The 16,773-nt window shown below is 42.7% G+C and overlaps 1 protein-coding gene across 1 annotated transcript; it reads left to right on the top strand.

Annotated features, from left to right (window-relative positions):
- The first annotated feature begins 282 nt into the window (after positions 1-282).
- LOC146175675 (lysosomal aspartic protease-like) lies at positions 283-16,084 on the top strand. The gene is made up of 8 exons (XM_084582064.1): positions 283-988; positions 1,890-1,983; positions 5,005-5,122; positions 6,415-6,596; positions 8,055-8,311; positions 11,099-11,240; positions 12,108-12,206; positions 15,876-16,084. The coding sequence occupies exons 1-8, from the start codon at positions 930-932 to the stop codon at positions 16,044-16,046; spliced, it is 1,122 nt and encodes a 373-aa protein (XP_084438190.1). The 5' UTR covers positions 283-929; the 3' UTR covers positions 16,047-16,084.
- Positions 16,085-16,773: the final 689 nt, after the last annotated feature.

Below are 16,773 nucleotides of genomic sequence, written 5' to 3'. Positions count from 1 at the left end.
CAGGCGTCCTGGTGTCCGGCCTGCTTCTTCTATACCGCCAGTAAAAATCCATCGCCTCTGAGGTTTGCAAAATCGTACTCACTTATATTTGATTAAAGGAGCCAAACAAAAAGGACTGACACACAGACACACAGAGTCATTCAAACAGCTACCAAAACCCCAGCTCTTCCGTCAATACTTCACTATCATCCAGCCACCGTTCTATAATTAGATAACGCATTACGTGTCTGCTTATACACCTTGTGCTCGGTGCTAGGGTAAACGCGCAGCATAAATTTAATTTTTCATTAAACTAAACGGAAGATTTTGATGTCTCTTGCGTTGCACAATGTTGCATTGAAACAATTGCGCTTCTGTCCAATCCAGAGTCCACCGAATTGCATCCGGCCTAAATGACTGTGACCAGTATAAATCACCCTTTCCTAATTACCTGCAAGCAATAAAGTCGCAGTTTTAGCTACAGTTCTTTGCCCCTCTTCTGAGGAACCAGGTTTTAGTGAATCACACGCAATAATTTCTTGCAAAACACAATCATCTTTCCATGTTCTTGCCACCCACTAACGTGTCCGAAGATTTCTTGTCTCCTTCAAGTGGCAAAAGGGAATAAACATGCGGCACTTGAAGGGCAGACCAACTCTTCTTCGCCAAGTCAGCGCCACACGGCTAGCTCGACGCAAATACGTGTCAGGCAGCGTTGTTGCTGTCTTGGCCTGTTTTTTGTTGCGCTTTCGCTTTTCTTGCGGCATGGCGCGGGGCAGGCTGAGCCGACTCCAGAAGCCTGCTCAGCACCGACAAGATAGTCCTCGGCGCTGGCACAGAGTTGCCCTTTAAAAACCCTGCGGTGAGCGACTCTTCTAGTTGGAAGGTCTCTATTCTGTCTGTGGAGTGAACAGCATCGCCCAGGTTTCGACGGAGAGCTCTGCAGCACCATGAAGATCGTGTGTATTGCGCTGATTGCGCTGTTCGGCGTTGCCGCAGCCAAGATCAGGTGAGGAGACGGTGAAACAGAACTAGATTATCAGGTGTCAAGGCTAAAAATTCAGTTTAATGAAGCCTCCATAACTCAACGCGTTTGCATGCATTTCAAGTCAAATAATATGGAGACATATCCCCAGGGAAGCTCTATGCTATGGTTCTCTTTAAGAGAGGTTAGCAAGGTCAAATAATGGCGGATTTGCTGATATGCATTTCAGCAACTTGTTACAAGCTAAGTTTCTAAAAGGATAAACGCAACGGTTTAATTTTAGATGTTGTTTTGGTGTAAAATCCAGCGTTTCCAAACTAAAACAGTTATTTTCCTCTTGTGATGTCCACAAGGGCGCGTAAATTTATGTCCACACTTTAGAAGCTCCGATACGTTAAAGAAATGATCATCTCTAAGTTCTATAACGCAGTAAAGACACATCCTATGTCTTTGTGGCACGACCATAAATTGCATCCGGAGGCACGATGGAAGGTCTGCGACCCGAGGATTATGATAAAAAAAAAGAAAGGCGTTGCTACCCTGCGGAAGCAAAGAATATTGATAAGTATCATCTTCATTTTTAAAACACATGAACTCTAGCCGAGCTCTTATACAACTGGTTGCTTGAGAAAGCAAAAAGAACTAGCAATTGTTTTGAGGGGCTTGTGTGTTAACAGGTTGATGAGCTAATTCGATCAAATACTGATTCTAGAATGGTTGCCTCTTTTTATATGAATCTCGTTGTAGGAAGTTCTGTACAAATTCCCCATTCTGTGCAGCTTTTCAAGAAAACGATATTATTGGATCTATGACTTAGCCTTCCTGTCAGATTAAACGCTAATGGTTACGTCTAGAGTGCAGGAGAATATTCCGCCTGCAGAAATGACTCCAATAACGCCTATAAATTATACTCTTTGGACAACAGCATTCCGTTGAGGAAGGAGAAGATTGAGAAGATGATTAGGATGTACCACAGCAGCGAGGAAGAGATTTACACCGGACCCCTCAACTACACGCAGGTAAATTTAATCTTGAATTATGTGGTTGTCCGCTCATCGCCACATTTGCAGCGAAAAGGTCTACTCTCGTTTCGAGTGACTTCATAGGCTGCGGGATTTATTTATCTGCTGTACGCTAATTTTTTTAATACTTTAGCTTTTGAAGTGTCATAATCGTTGCTTGAGTCATCGAGATCTCTAAAATATTCAAGCCGACGTTACCAGCCATCATACTTGATGCTTTCAAAACCTCTGAAAATTGTAGCAACATTAGCGTACACGATAATTGGAATGCGGCTGAAGTAGTTGACGATTTTTGCTGGTTGCTAAAAAAGTATTGAACAGGAAGAAGATACATATGCTCTCTTTTGCATTACAGGAAAATATTTATGTAGGCGTCACGTGACAGCATACCCCTCGACGTAAGTGGCAAGCAACCTAACTCAGCCTTAGTTCACTATGCTTGTCACTTCGGTTGGTCAAACAGATTAGACAAATCAGTGCTTCACTGAGAATTTACCTGAGGTATGCCAGTTCTAACATATTGAACAAGCGGAAGACACAGAAACATAAGACAAGAAGTATACGGGACAGCGCTGTCCCATGTATGTACATCTTTTCTTGTGTTCTTGCGTCTTTCACTGGTTCAATATGTTATATTTGCACCAACCAGCCCAAATTGTCACTATATTATCTCAGTTCCTTTCGGCAAAGGGTCAGAACACTGTGATATTTAACGTTTCTCACAACATCACAGAGCTCAGCCAGCCGGCCTGAAATACTTAGCATTGAATGAACCAGTAAAAATGACTCAGTCCTGGCAGTGCATTCAAGCAGGTATAGATCACTGTAACATATATAGATGCAAACCATGGGGCAGATGCGCAGTGTATCGGTCATCGTATTTAATGTAAATTTGGTCTGTTAGAAGGCTTCGTGTGGTTTCTCTTCACCTTCAGAATGGGCTTGCTTATCAGGTTTTTGATGGCGTTTGCATTTTCTCTATTTTTCATCGCCTTAAGCGAAATTTCCTGCTAAACTCTTATGACAGTGATTGAATTCCAGGTAACAGCGAATTACTATTATACAAAAGTAATGCTTCGGAAACCAGTTCCAGCATGTCTTCAGGAACCACAAACAAATAAAATCGAATCTGTCCTTCGGTTAATTAACTCCTCCTTTTTTACTCAAGAAGCCCACTACCCGCGGCATGACTTATCAAGGCTTGCGTGGTTACAACGTGAGCCATTTGAAATATGTATGTTAAAAAGACATGAACATTTAACTTTTTGTCATAAATATGACGGCAACTTCAACATTTTTAATAGTTGTCAGAAGTTTTCTAGTAGTCCTTGTAAACATATTACTTCGTGACCATTATCACCTAAATTTGCAAGCAAACAACCGCTTGGAATTTTCGTTTAGGATACTGTTGCCTTCTTTATCTGCTCCTAAGCCGGACCACTGCAAGACATAGGCTTCTCAGATAACTTACCAAATGATCCACTCCGGTGAGAGCAGCCACCCCCTCTCCTCAATTCTTCCCAGCGATGATAGTTCAATACAGCTTGCAAACACGCTTTGAATTCTACTCCAGATATCTTGTCTCCTTCATTAGCGCCTGCCTCTATCAAGATTTTATTGCTTTATCTTAGAAAGCAATGTTGTCCTGAGCCACCGGTGAATCAATTTTCTATAATTTGCAACTGCTCCATCTACGAAATCTTAATCTATTGCGCTTATGACTAATGAAGTTTCGACAGAATTAAATCCTTTCTCGTCATATTTTATATTTATAGGAGCTGGTTATATTTTTGGCATTTTCTTCGAACATTTCTGTTTTTTTTTTTTTTTTTTTTTATTGAAAGCTATTCTCATCCTCTGACTAAACTCAATAGCTATCCTGAATGTCTTATTGATTTCCTTAGGGAGTTATTTCTTGTAGTTAACCCATTAATTTATAATCTTTCCAATATTTATTTTGGTCTTTATCATAAACTAATATAATGTATGCATGCTTCCAAAATTTCAGGAACCTTGAGGACATGAGACTTATGCGTATAGTATAGGTTGGAGGCGTTTCCTAGCGAGATCTTCCCCTCTTCCTTCAAAATAATCTGGAACTTTGTTTCAACGAGCTACTTTCCTCCTATCTATTACTTAAGGGTTTCTTCACAGTTCCGTTGCTTTCTTATTATTGAAGTCCTTTGCCCTGTTACGTTTTTTTTAATCTAGTACTCTTTCTTTTCGGTCTTGGAAAAAGCTATGCGCACCTCATCGGTTACCTGAACTGTCTTAGCCATATTGTATATTTTATTGCCATTCGTGTCAATAAGGCGGTGCGGCTGGATTGGTTTTTAGGGTGTATCTCCATAAGGAGACTGAGGATTCTACCGATGCAGTAATGGGGCTGCAGAAATTTTCAACCTGGGTTTCCTTATCCAAAACTGATGTCGCCCAGTAGAAGAGCGCCATGGTTTTCCCCTCCATCGAACTTGCGTCCTTCGGAACCAGCAGTAGAGCACTCTAACGACTGAGCGACCACTGTGGACAATAATAATAAGGGCCCCTTATTTTACATAGCTAGATTTAAATTGCCTTCTGAGTAACTTATGGAAGCGTTTCATATCCGATATTTTTTTAAATCAATTATCAGCTCAACAAATACACTAACCTTTGGTGTAATGATTGCACGGTATAGATGCCATGAGAAAATTTACGTATTTATTTTGATAATACAAAATAGCCTTTCATTACAAGGCCTTCACAATTGTCTATGGGCAATAAATCTCAAGTGCATATAGAAAAACAGATTTCATCACGAACAAGGTCCCTTGGAGCAGTCTCTATAAAGTATCTTTGCTTTTATACTAGTCTGCGCACGAAGCTTTCTAACCCCAAATAAGTGTGTTCAGACAAACCTCGCCGTAGCTTTTTAATTTACAATTCAGCGACAAAAATGGTTAACGAAAGTATGAATGGTTGAATGTACGCCTGAAGGTTAGCCAAATAACAATTCATCCTTATTTGTCGGCTCCGCAGCTGCAGTACTACGGAATCATCACCATTGGCACGCCGCCGCAGATCTTCAAGGTCATTTTCGACACCGCTTCCAACCTGACCTGGGTGCCTTCCATTGGCTGCAGTGAAGACCAGTGCGGTGAGTCTAGATTGCTCGCAGGCCTACAAATGAATATCAGTAATCCTGCCACGCCACGTTCATGAGTGATTCGATCGCAAATCGCTTTTGCGTTTATTGAGATCTCTCTCAGCATGGTTCGCCCCACAAAGTTGCGTTGAGAAGAAACTTGGCATGGAGTCCCCTTGAGGTTACGGGCTGAGCGATGGTTCCAGTTCAGTTTGCAGCTAGCAATAAAAGTTGCGTCTAGTGAGGTATACACTAATAAATTTGTATATGTTTACCGACCACAAAACATGAAACCGGAAAGTTGTCTCGCACTCTCAGTGCAGTTTTAAAAGAGCACTGAAAAAGTATCTACATAACTTCCGAGACTGAAATACCTCAAATAGCTATGTGTACGACATTTATTTTTAGCATGCTAACAAAGCCCCGCGCTATCTTAACTACCTCGTCAACTTCACACAAGCACAATACCATTGTGATACGTCTGGAAGAGCCGGGCAGCCAGTCTCTTTTACGCTCCAATAGAAAGCTTGAAGGGCTTTACGTCACTCTAAGGGATCCTTTAAGGCGCGTTACGAATGCAAATGGAAAGATACTGACAATTTCTGAAAACAATAAAGTTGTGCAGATCACTGGAAAGTTACCCCTGCGAATGATGTCCAGAAGCTGATTGCTAGCTAATAAGTGCGACAGAGTGCAAAAGAAGGGCATAACATTTAAAAAAGCAAGTGCATCTTAGTGAGCCAATGCTCCTTGATACACTCAGCGAATTATTCCTTTATACACTCACCGAAATTGCCACTTTATTAACTTTTCAATTCTATTAGTCTTTCTTAAATCGGAGCACCTCCAATAATCAGACTCCGTCGGTATATATCAGCCACCAGCGGCAGATTCTCTGCTGGAGGGAATAAAAGACTCCATGCACATTAAGAGGAAGTTCGGTATAAAGGAATAATTTTTAAAGAGGAAACAAATTTTATTCTTTTTTTAAAATTCACACCTTGTGCAACAGAAGCCTTTTTATTTTCTAGTGAACTCTGCCATATGCTCCTCACACTGAATTTACTCGTTATGAAATTTAGACTCTGTTAAATGCGAGCTTTCTCCCTAGTAGTGGGTTCTTGCCTTTATTTCAAGGCACGAAATGGAACGCTGACGAATTGAAGTCCTTTTCAAGCTGGGAACCCCAATACACTTTACAGCAATCCCAACTTTGAAGAGGAACGCTTTATTTCACCCTCCAGTCGTTTTACGACAACGCTCGCCAATTAAAATTCACGCTAATCATTTTTCGTGCAACACAGGCAACCGCACCCTATACGACAACCGCCATTCATCGTCCTACATTCCGTACGGAATCTGGGTGAGCGAGGACTACATTGGAGGGGGCAGCATCCTGGGCACTGCTGCTCGCGAGACCATCAGCATCGCCGGCATCAACATTACTGAGCAGCTCTTTGTCGAGGCCACCGTTATCAGTCCGGAGGTACGTTCGCCTTTGTTGTTCATGAAGGAAGCGGGTAAAGATCTGCTTTGAATTCTCTCAGCAAACAGTTCACGGAGTAATGGACAATCGTCATATCGTCGCCCTGAGTGACTCCCGTGAAAGTCTGAAAAGATACTGAAATTGAAGAAGACCAGTATTATTTTTGTTCTCAATTGGTCTAAAAACGGCATCTGCAGGCTGCCTTATTCGCATGGGGCGGCCTGATCTTAAATGCTAATATTTATTTCAACCTCCCAAAGCTTGCACTCAACAGTAAGCAATTATTTTCTCTATTATAGCAGGATATGTATGAATCTTTATCATAAGAAAATATTAACAAGGACCTCAAATTGAACCTCACTAACGCTTCAACAGGGTTCAGTATCAACTGATGTTTTTTATTCATGCATGTAGAAGATTAGTCTGGACCGTGCGGCCACGCAACTCTAGGTGCGCCATCTAGGTGCCATCATACTAACTTGTTATCTAGCCCGTACACAGATGGTTTTGATCCGAGACAACACTGTTGCGGCCCAATATGCGGCACTGTGTTCTCATTGCCACCTTAGTGTTTTTCTGCGTCTTGCACATGGCACGCTGTTCAGCCATACGTCAGGCAGAAAGATGGCAGCCGTGTCGAAGAGCAAGCTGGCTGGAAAAACGCTTTGTGCAAAAAACAAAAAGCAGCAAAATCTTGTCCCTGGCTTCTTTATCTACTAAGACGGCCTGAGGAGCCAATCATCGACCAGGAATGCGCTGATTAGAAAGGCAGGTGAGGAGCAAATGCGAGGGTCAGTATTCTGAGAATAAATTTCACAGAATGTCGTTACTTTCGCAAATTAATTGGCTTTTTTGCCAATTGCGATGAGCTTCATTGTTTGGAAATTGCTTCAGCTTGTCAGGCGCAATTGGCGTGCTTGTTTGAGCCCCTGGATTGTGATTTGTTGTCTCGTCTTCGCTAGAGGTTTTGGAGCAGCAAAGTTATGAGCTGGTTCCTCTGCTTCTTATTTACTGTATTCTGTGATAGGCATGTGTGCGTCAAATTAAATAATCGAGAAGGCATTAGGTTACAGCGTTTTCGAATTTGTAATTCGTTTCTGTTTGCAGCGTCTCCTTTTTCTTGATGCGATCTTTGTAGTTCATGGTAAATGTGCCCTGCAGCGAATTCCAACGTCGTAGGCTTCACTGTTCCTATCACAGCTATGACGTTGGCTCATTAATCCTACTATTGGCCTGTTCTGAGTATGCCTCCATCATCTTATGTGTGCCTATTTATTTTATATTCCATAATTTCATGACTATACCTTCCCTTCGTATGGATCCCTCATGTTCTAACGGCAGGCAACAGTTTTTAGAGAAGGCTGCTATCGTTGCTGAAAGAATATTTATAGTTAAAAGGAACTTTAACTGGAAACATGCAGAACCATGGGCGTCTTCAAGTGGCGCAATCATTTTCAGATCTACAATGGTGTCCCCTTTGATGGACACATCGGATTGAGCATCGAGTCACGCTTCCACAGTGACCACTGGTCTATCATCGATAACATCTTCTGGCAGCACCTCGTGCCGGAGAATAAGTTCGCCTTCTACCTCCACCCGACCATCAATGGCTCCGACGGAGAGATCGTCATCGGTGGCGAAGAGAAATCTCACTATGACGGAGAGCTGACTTACGCGATAAGCGCTACTGACGAGTGGATTTTCAAGATCCAGGGGTGAGAACAGGCTCTTTCCCTGTCGATCTTCGGGTTAAACCGAGATAGGCAGAGAGAATCTGAGAAACGTCGCTCACTCTATGGGCAAAAATCGCAACGAGGGCTTAGGACTAGGTGCATGTGACTGAACGCATCTATCATGCGAAGTGTCCCGGTAAGAAATTTGTGCATTACTCCCCTAGCAAAGCAGAATGCATTCAGTTCGGCCTAGCCTGTCTGTATGCCTTATGGACAAAGTGTCATTTATGGACGAGATAAAGGCAGTCGTTGCGCTAAGTGGTTGCTTGCGGCCCCATTCATTAAAACTATGGCTACAAATTGATCGCTACTCAGAAGAGATGAACGTATGATACTCTGCTGCTGACAGTTAAGGCAGGATGTCTATATTCGAATATATTTTAGTGCAGATCAGCCCATCGCACGGTTACGCTCCTTTAAGTCTAAGTTTATTGACAATATTTTTCTGAGTAAACCTATAATAAAACGCACCCTGGATGGCAGTAGAGTGCAAATATTAATTATCCATCCCTAGAGCATATAGTAGTTCCACCATAAATGTAGATTCTCTGCGCACTCGACTTGTATGGACATTAGGCTCTCTAGGCGTAATTATTATACAAATGGATTGAAATATTCGGAATCTATCCGACTGAGCCCTAATATCAAGATTCTTGCTAGATGTCTGAAATCTATGAGGTAACACAAAATTTAATTACACTTATTGTTAAATAATTTATGAGACAAAGGCACTAGCAAAATATATTTGAAAGTAAAATTTTTTCTATGTATAGCCTCCTGCCATCTAAATTCGCATGTTGCAAGAGCCTTCAAGTTTGCATATTCTTAAAAAAAAGTGATTTTCGATTGAAAAATTCAATTTTGCGTAGTTTTCCTGTCACTAAAACAACACTTGCGAAATATGGGGACGAAGATGGCGTCATATTATCACCTTCACTCGGATGCGTCCACGTGGCACACCTGCAGCCGGGCGTGGGCTGCTGCATCTCATTCCCGCAATTCCGGCTAAAGCTCTCGCCACGCAAACATTGCCACTCCGTTACACTCCTAATCTGGTTCCACATATGTTCCAGTTATAAGTGGAACTTTTAAAAAAGTCCCGCTTATGAGGGGAACATTTTTCAAAGTTCCAATTATAACCGGAACGCAAATGGAACAAGATTAAGAGTGTAGCAGTCCGCACCAAGGAGAAATAACAAGCAGTGATACGACTTCTTTGATCAGAGGGGAAAGAGGGACTAAATTTCTCACGTACTTTTAAGGTGCTTGAATCCCTGCCCAAAGTCTAGTGCTCGCTTCATCCTACTTTCGTGTGCTTAGGCCGCTCACCGATGCCCTCCGGTATCGACAATTTTTCATAGATTGAACATGCGGCAAGCTCTGAAACAATTTCTTTAAAGACAGATCAAAAACAAACAAATCAAGTATAAGGCAAGTATATGGTCCGTTGGAAAACGAGCACTGATAAATGTGCCCTAGTGATTGAAAAATTTCGTGTCTTCGTAATGCCGTTATTGCTTGTAGTAATCGAAAACATATGTTCTCAGTTAGTACCTGGTTCACTTGCCGATACCTCACATAATATTTACAAGAACAAAAAGGACATTTGTTACTCCTTTGAGCCTCACTTGACGTACGGAACCGTGATGGACATTGGAAGTTGACATATGCAGCCATTGAATCTATTCCTGCATTGAAATATGTTGAAATCGTATATACAAACAATGGACTGTTCTAAACGTAGTGGTTTCGTTTTCTCTTTCAATATGGCCTGAGAACATCCAAATAAGTTATAAATATTGTCACGTGGTGGTGACCAGGGTCGATGACACAAATGAAGACACAGACTTGATGGTACGGAAATTAACTCTTTATTGGGCTGACTTGCGCCCGCAAAACAACTAATCAACTCAGCGGCGGCGATAGCAGCAAACATGTTGGTCGATCGTCGAACGAAGAATGCTCGTCACACTCGGCAACGCTCAATTTAAAGGCTGCACAGAACAATCTAGATAACGTCGCAAAGAGCTACCAGCACGGGCTGGAACATTGTGGAAAGACACACGAGTGGCCGGAATCTTCGAGATAGATCTCGGTGCATCTTGCGCACAACGAAACTGATAAAGATGTGACCCGCGACATCGAGCATTAACAAACAAAGATTACGGAACTGATACGCGATCCAGAATCAGAGTGATAAGCCTGTATGCCGGCGGTTGTTGAAAAAAAAAAAAAACAAATACACTTTTGAAGGTGTCGCCGCAATATAATTACATCAGTAAGAGTTATAACAGTTAAAAAATGCTCTTTTTTTCGCTCACTAATCTATTTATTGCTCCTCTCCGAATGACTGCGCTAACGAGCCACTGATATCTTCTACAGGCAGCTTTGTATCGTAGCCCTTTTATGTTTGTATTGAACTACAGGTGGAAAAAAGATTCGATTTGGTTATGTACAATTATGGTGTACATATTTGCATCTATCTTTCAGTAAATAAGAATTAGAATGAAAAGCGTGGAAAATTTTTTTCTTACCATTATAACCGGTTACACTACAAGAATGACTTCATTTCCGTGATGGTCGCGTCTTTTTGCCATTGATGCACATTCTAAGCAAAAACAGCGTGCATATATGGTGATCAAAGATAAAGCATTCATCCGGCCTACATATGTGATGCTCAAAGATACATCTTTAAGGTCAATACAACATTCATCCGGGACACATATGTGAGACTGAATTCTTCCTCTGAATGTCATGCATTCTACGCAGCATCAAGATTGGCGCTCGCTGGATCGAGACCGAGAACATCACCGGTAAGCCCGTTTCTTCCATGCCGTTCATCTACGGACCTCAGAAGATGATTGACATCATCCACAAGACCATCAATGCTTCCAGCACTTCCCACGGAGAAGTGAGTATGCGCTTACACTTTGAAGATGAAAAAAGTGCAGAGAATAACACGACTATCTGGTGCTTTGTTCGTGTCAGTGAACCCTGAAAAAACAAGGAGCTGAAAGTTGAATTATAAAATACTACATCTAACATTACTACGGAATTATTATGGTATTATGGTATGGTTTTTACCGTGATAAGCAGGAAGCACGATATGTGGCTATACTAAATTCTCGTAAGACTGGAGTGACAGCGTCTGGAAGAAAGCAAACTTCTGCGTGGCAAAAAAGATATGAAGATATTAAGATGGCTACGGATATACAGACTCTAAGCGCTTGTGGATTCTTTCATGCGTGCTTAATAAGCTTCGTTCTGGCATCTAGGGGTGGCTCAAAGCGCTAACTTGCTGCAGCCTCTTCCGCTGCCCCCACCTATGTGTTACAACGTGGCAACCATAAAGGAAAGATAAACTGGGAGCCTTTCACGATGGCAAGAAGCATATCTGATATATTCATTTTAGACAAAATTTCATAACAATGGAAAAACAAACCCATGTCGGAAGCTAAAAAGCTCGCCCTTCTTTTGGAACTCAGACCGGACTGTAATTATCAAGTCCTAAAATTAATCTTAACACACTGTCCATTTTTTTTATTGAAAGCTTAAAAATGGGGCTACACGGCTTCGGCAGAGACAGTGTGTACAATGCGATCGAGGGACAATTGTCGAGTCAACTAATTTTACTGGTCAGAAAATATTCTAATTTGGGCAATACAAAGCTAATACAGTGTTTATATATATATATATATATATATATATATATATATAGAGAGAGAGAGAGAGAGAGATTCGAAACTTGATTGCTGCATGTTTTTCCTGTGATTTGCAGTACACCATTGAATGCGAGACCATCCCGACTCTGCCGAATATTAGCATCAAGATTGGTGGCAAGGTCTTCGACCTCCGTCCGGAAGACTACATCGTGAAGGTAAGTAGCTATCGAAGAACTTTATAAGCCAGATTGTGCACCAAAACTTGACAAATAGGATTTGGTCAATTACCTGTAACTATTTTTGGTTAGCAGCGCAATCGTTTCCTGCACGACATTGATAGGAGGATAAGAACATTTTAATGGATGAGTCGTAACAGGCACGAAAAAGAGCGAAGCAAAAAACTCAATTTATTTTCTGGATACTGTATCAAAGTGCTGGCGTCGAAGAGCCGACCAACTTGTAAGGCAGGGGCCGGTATCAATAAGAGCCAAAATATATCGCTCGAAAGAGACGTAGCTACCGTTACGCATTTAATAGTGTTAGAGGGTTTAGTGAGCGTACACATTTCAACATGAGCAACTGAGACAACTCGAAATGATAATTTAAAAGCAACGCAGCCCTGCTGCGGAGTAATTCTCACGGCGAACTTGAGCGACACAACAGCGCATTGCGTACTGTCTGCGCTCGTTCTTAGCCTTCCTTCTTGTTCTCTTCTGCAGCTTTAGGCACCTCTCATTTTGCACTAATCGCTGCCTTAAGCCTAAAAGACAGATGCGCAGCAACCATGATGCTTCAGAGAGTTAGCAAAACATAAAAAACGCACTAAACTGAATAGGTTTTCGCGGAAACGTAACGGGGCAGCAGATTAGTTTATCGATGCACTGAATGCAGCTTACCAACATCTCTAAAGCTCTTGACCTCTTCTTGTCGTATATACTGAGGGTTTCAACGGCGGAAAACTAGGAATTTTAACCCAATTTTTTTCTAGATATCGAGAAGCCTTAGTCGTCGTTGGAATATCAGTGTTAACTGAGGTTAGAGAACAGGGAAGGTATTTGTGCTGGTTAACTAGAATCTACCAGTTTAATCATTTACTATCAATTGAAATGCTAGAATGAAATTGGAAATTGTAGCCGGCTATGAGTAATAAAGAAAGAAAGTAACAAAATTCCCATAAAGAAAGGTATTAGGCAAGGAGACACGATCTCCCCAGTACTATTCACAGCTTGCTTAGAGGAAGTATTCAGAGACTTTGAATGGGAGCAGTTAGGGATAAGGGTAGATGGAGGATACCTCAGTAATCTGCGATTCGCTGATGACATTGCCTTGCTAAGTAACTCGGGGGATGAACTGCAAATAATGATTGATGACCTAGATAGGGAAAGTAGAAAGGTAGGCTTAAAAATCAATATGCAGAAGACTAAGGTAATGTTCAACAGCCTCGGGAAGGAACAGCAGTTTATGTTAGGTAGCGAGGCACTGGAAGTAGTAGGCGAATATGAATATGTCTACTTAGGACAGGTAGTAACCGCAGATCCGAACCATGAAAAGGAAATAACAAGAAGAATAAGATTGGGATGGAGCGCGTTTGGCAAGCACTCGCAGATTATGACGAGCAGCTTACCGGTATCGCTCAAGAGGAAAGTATACAACAGTTGCATCTTACCTGTACTCACCTATGGGGCTGAAAAGTGGAGGCTAATAAAAGGGGTTTACTTATGTTGAGGACAACCCAGAGGGCTATAGAACGAAAAATGGTAAGGGTAACATTAAGAGATAGGAAGCGTGCAGAGTGGGTCAGAGAAATAACTCAAGTTACTGACATTATAGTGTAAATTAAGAAGAAGAAATGGGCATGGGCAGGACATGTAGTGCAAAGAGAGGATAGCCGATGGTCGCTTAGGGTAACAAACTGGATTCCAAGGGAAGGAAAGCGTAGCAGGGGGAGGCAGAAAATTAGGTAGGCGGGTGAGGTTAAGAAGTTCGCAGGGGTCAAGTGGATGCAGCTAGCACAGAACAGGGCTATTTGGAGAAATATGGGAGAGGCCTTCGCCTTGCAGTGGGCATAGTCAGGCTGACGACGATAATGATGATTAATACCCGTATCGCGCTTTCAAAATTTAGTAAACAAGACTGTCCTCTGCGCTGTGATTCAGCGAGTGTCGTCCACAGCGCCCTATACGTTATGGACGCCTTTTTGACGTGCCGTTAAGCGACGCTAATCTGCACGCTACTGCATGAAGCTCGTCCAACGTGGTCTTTCTCCAGTGCGTGCTGTAGCAGCGAGCAGCGACGAACACTGTCAAGCACGCGATGTATGTACGCCAGGTCAGGTGAGGTGGGCCACGAGTGACGTGGTAGCGTCAGAAGTCGTTTTGTAGTGCAGCGCTTTTCAAAAGGTTTTCGTGCTGGACGACATTGCTGCACCACAGTGGCGAGTGAAGCAGCAATTTGATAATTTTAAAAACAATGTGGAAATAGCTTGCGGCCGGCTGCAAATATTTTTATTTATTTATTTATTTACATTACCCCTCAGGGCCAGAGGCATTACAGAGGGGGATTGGTAAATATACAAAAATGAAGAGAGTGCAGTATGTACATGAATGTCAAATAGCACCTGAGTATACAATGTTAGCTAGAGCTACGCGGAACTGCTCATAGTTAGTAATGCCGACAATTTCTGCGGGAAGGTGATTCCAGTCCAAATATTAAGTGACATTCAAGCACCTCAGTTTTTAAGTAAGTGTAAAATATTAGAATTTAGTTACCCAGGATACTAATTAGCCAGATACGCTTGTTGTCAGACGTAAGCCAGAACCAGTATTACCTTGCCGATGAAACTACCACACTTTCTCAGAAATCCCGCCTTTAAGAAATCTGATTAACCTCCGCTGCAATAGCCACTGCATTCTTCGGCATCCCTTGTTACGTTGCACTTTTTCTGCAACTCGTACTTCCGAGCTGATAAAGCAGCCTGTTATAAATACTGTGGAATCTCCTTAAACGCTTTACCACATTCCAGGCAAGTCATGCTGAAGTTCTTATTGATGTCGAACACATAATGCCTGCACCCGCCGGGGTGGCGCAGTGGTTACGGCGCTCGACTACTGCTCCCGAGGACGCGGGATCGAATCCCGGCCTCGGCGGCCGCTTTTCGATAGAGGCGGAAAGCAAGGCGCCCGTGTGCTGTGCGATGTCAGTACACGTTAAAGAACCCCAGGTGGTCGAAATTTCCGGAGTCCTCCACTACGGCGTCTCTCATAGCCTGAGTCGCTTTGGGACGCTAAACCCCACAAACCAACCAACCAACATAATGCCTGCTTCCGATCTATAGTATATATATCTGTGTATTCAATTTCGGTTGCTGATAACGACTGAATAGATAGTTTTTCAACCTCGAAAGCTGTGCCTTCATCGTGAGAGTCGAAAATATAATAGAATAATAATAATTGGCTCAAAGGAAAGGAAAAGCGCTGTATCTGTCACGCCTGGTTTGTGGACACCTCAACCGCGCCGTAAGGGAAGGGAGGAATGTGGGTGTGAAAGTAGAAAGAGAGAAATAGGAGCCGTAGTGGAGGACTGCGGTGTAATTTCGACCACCTGGGAATCTTTAACGTGCGCTGACCTCGCACAGCACACGGACGCCTCTTCGTTTCGCCTCCATCGAAACGCAGCCGCCGCGGTCGAGTTCGAGCCTGGGTACTCCGGCACAGTAGTCGAGCGTCTTACCACTGCACCACTCCGGCAGAGCCCGAAAATATCACATCCTTACGAAATCCCCTGGGCGAACATCGCGCCTTACAGCGGCCTCAAGATTACACAACCTTTTACTTAGTATCTTAGCCACAGCCTGCTCCTAATGCCGACTATACTTCCCGCTACAGGTAAACACCACGTGCTACACCGGTTTCATCGTGGACACGGAGCACCAGATCCCTGGTATTAGCACCTGGCTCCTGGGACAGAACTTCCTTCGTCGCGTCTACACCATTTTCCAGAGTGGTATCTTCCCCTGGGACAAGCGTCTTGGGTTCGCTTACACCCATATAAACTAGCGACTCAGCGCTTAAGGGTGCTCGCCCTAAGAACATTGTGTTTTTTTTTTTTGGCGGCAGCCCTTTGATGCGTGAACGCCGCGAGGCGTTGGAATTGTCAGAATAAAAGAATTGAATGGAAATCGTGGTCGATGGTTGCACTACGAGTAAAAAATGTTATCTGCAGGGAGCAACGTGTCCATCCTGTAGGTTGCCTCGCTTGTCATACAAGCAGTGATAGCGTTTTAGCGATCAACCAACCGCCAATTTGTGGTGAACTTTAATATGCAAATAATTTTCTTCTCAACACAAATAGTTCTTCGGCTCATCGAAAACAGCGAGAAAGTGTTCGATTAACGTTAAATATTCAAGGAAGCCAAAAGCTAAAATCTAGAGTTAAGGGAGACCCAGAAGCTGTCGGCTGTAAATCCGAAATGTTGAATCTGTTAAGTCGCACGCGTATGCACTGAAAATCGTTTCGTAGGCTGCGATATAGGTTTTTCAACATGATTAAAACTACCAACTAGCTTTCTCAGAGCTATAATAGTATTTGTATTGAAACACAGCGAGCTTGGCTAAGTGAAAAAAGCGAATTTTGTGCGCACCCGCTCATAATGGTGGTGGTTACACCTGTGACAATTGCTTGCCTTGTGAGAAAACGAAGCAAGAATCACCCAACTGTCCAAAAGGGGGCATATAGATTAAATTTAATTGTAGTTTTTCTTCTGTGAATCGTGGAGCGTCATTA

The sequence above is a fragment of the Amblyomma maculatum genome, chromosome 10, assembly GCF_055883805.1.
Source record: "Amblyomma maculatum isolate TAMU_Amacu chromosome 10, ASM5588380v1, whole genome shotgun sequence".
NCBI lineage: Eukaryota > Metazoa > Arthropoda > Arachnida > Ixodida > Ixodidae > Amblyomma > Amblyomma maculatum.
The sequence above is the reverse complement of the archived record's forward strand: the minus strand, read 5'-3'. Positions and strand labels throughout refer to the sequence as shown.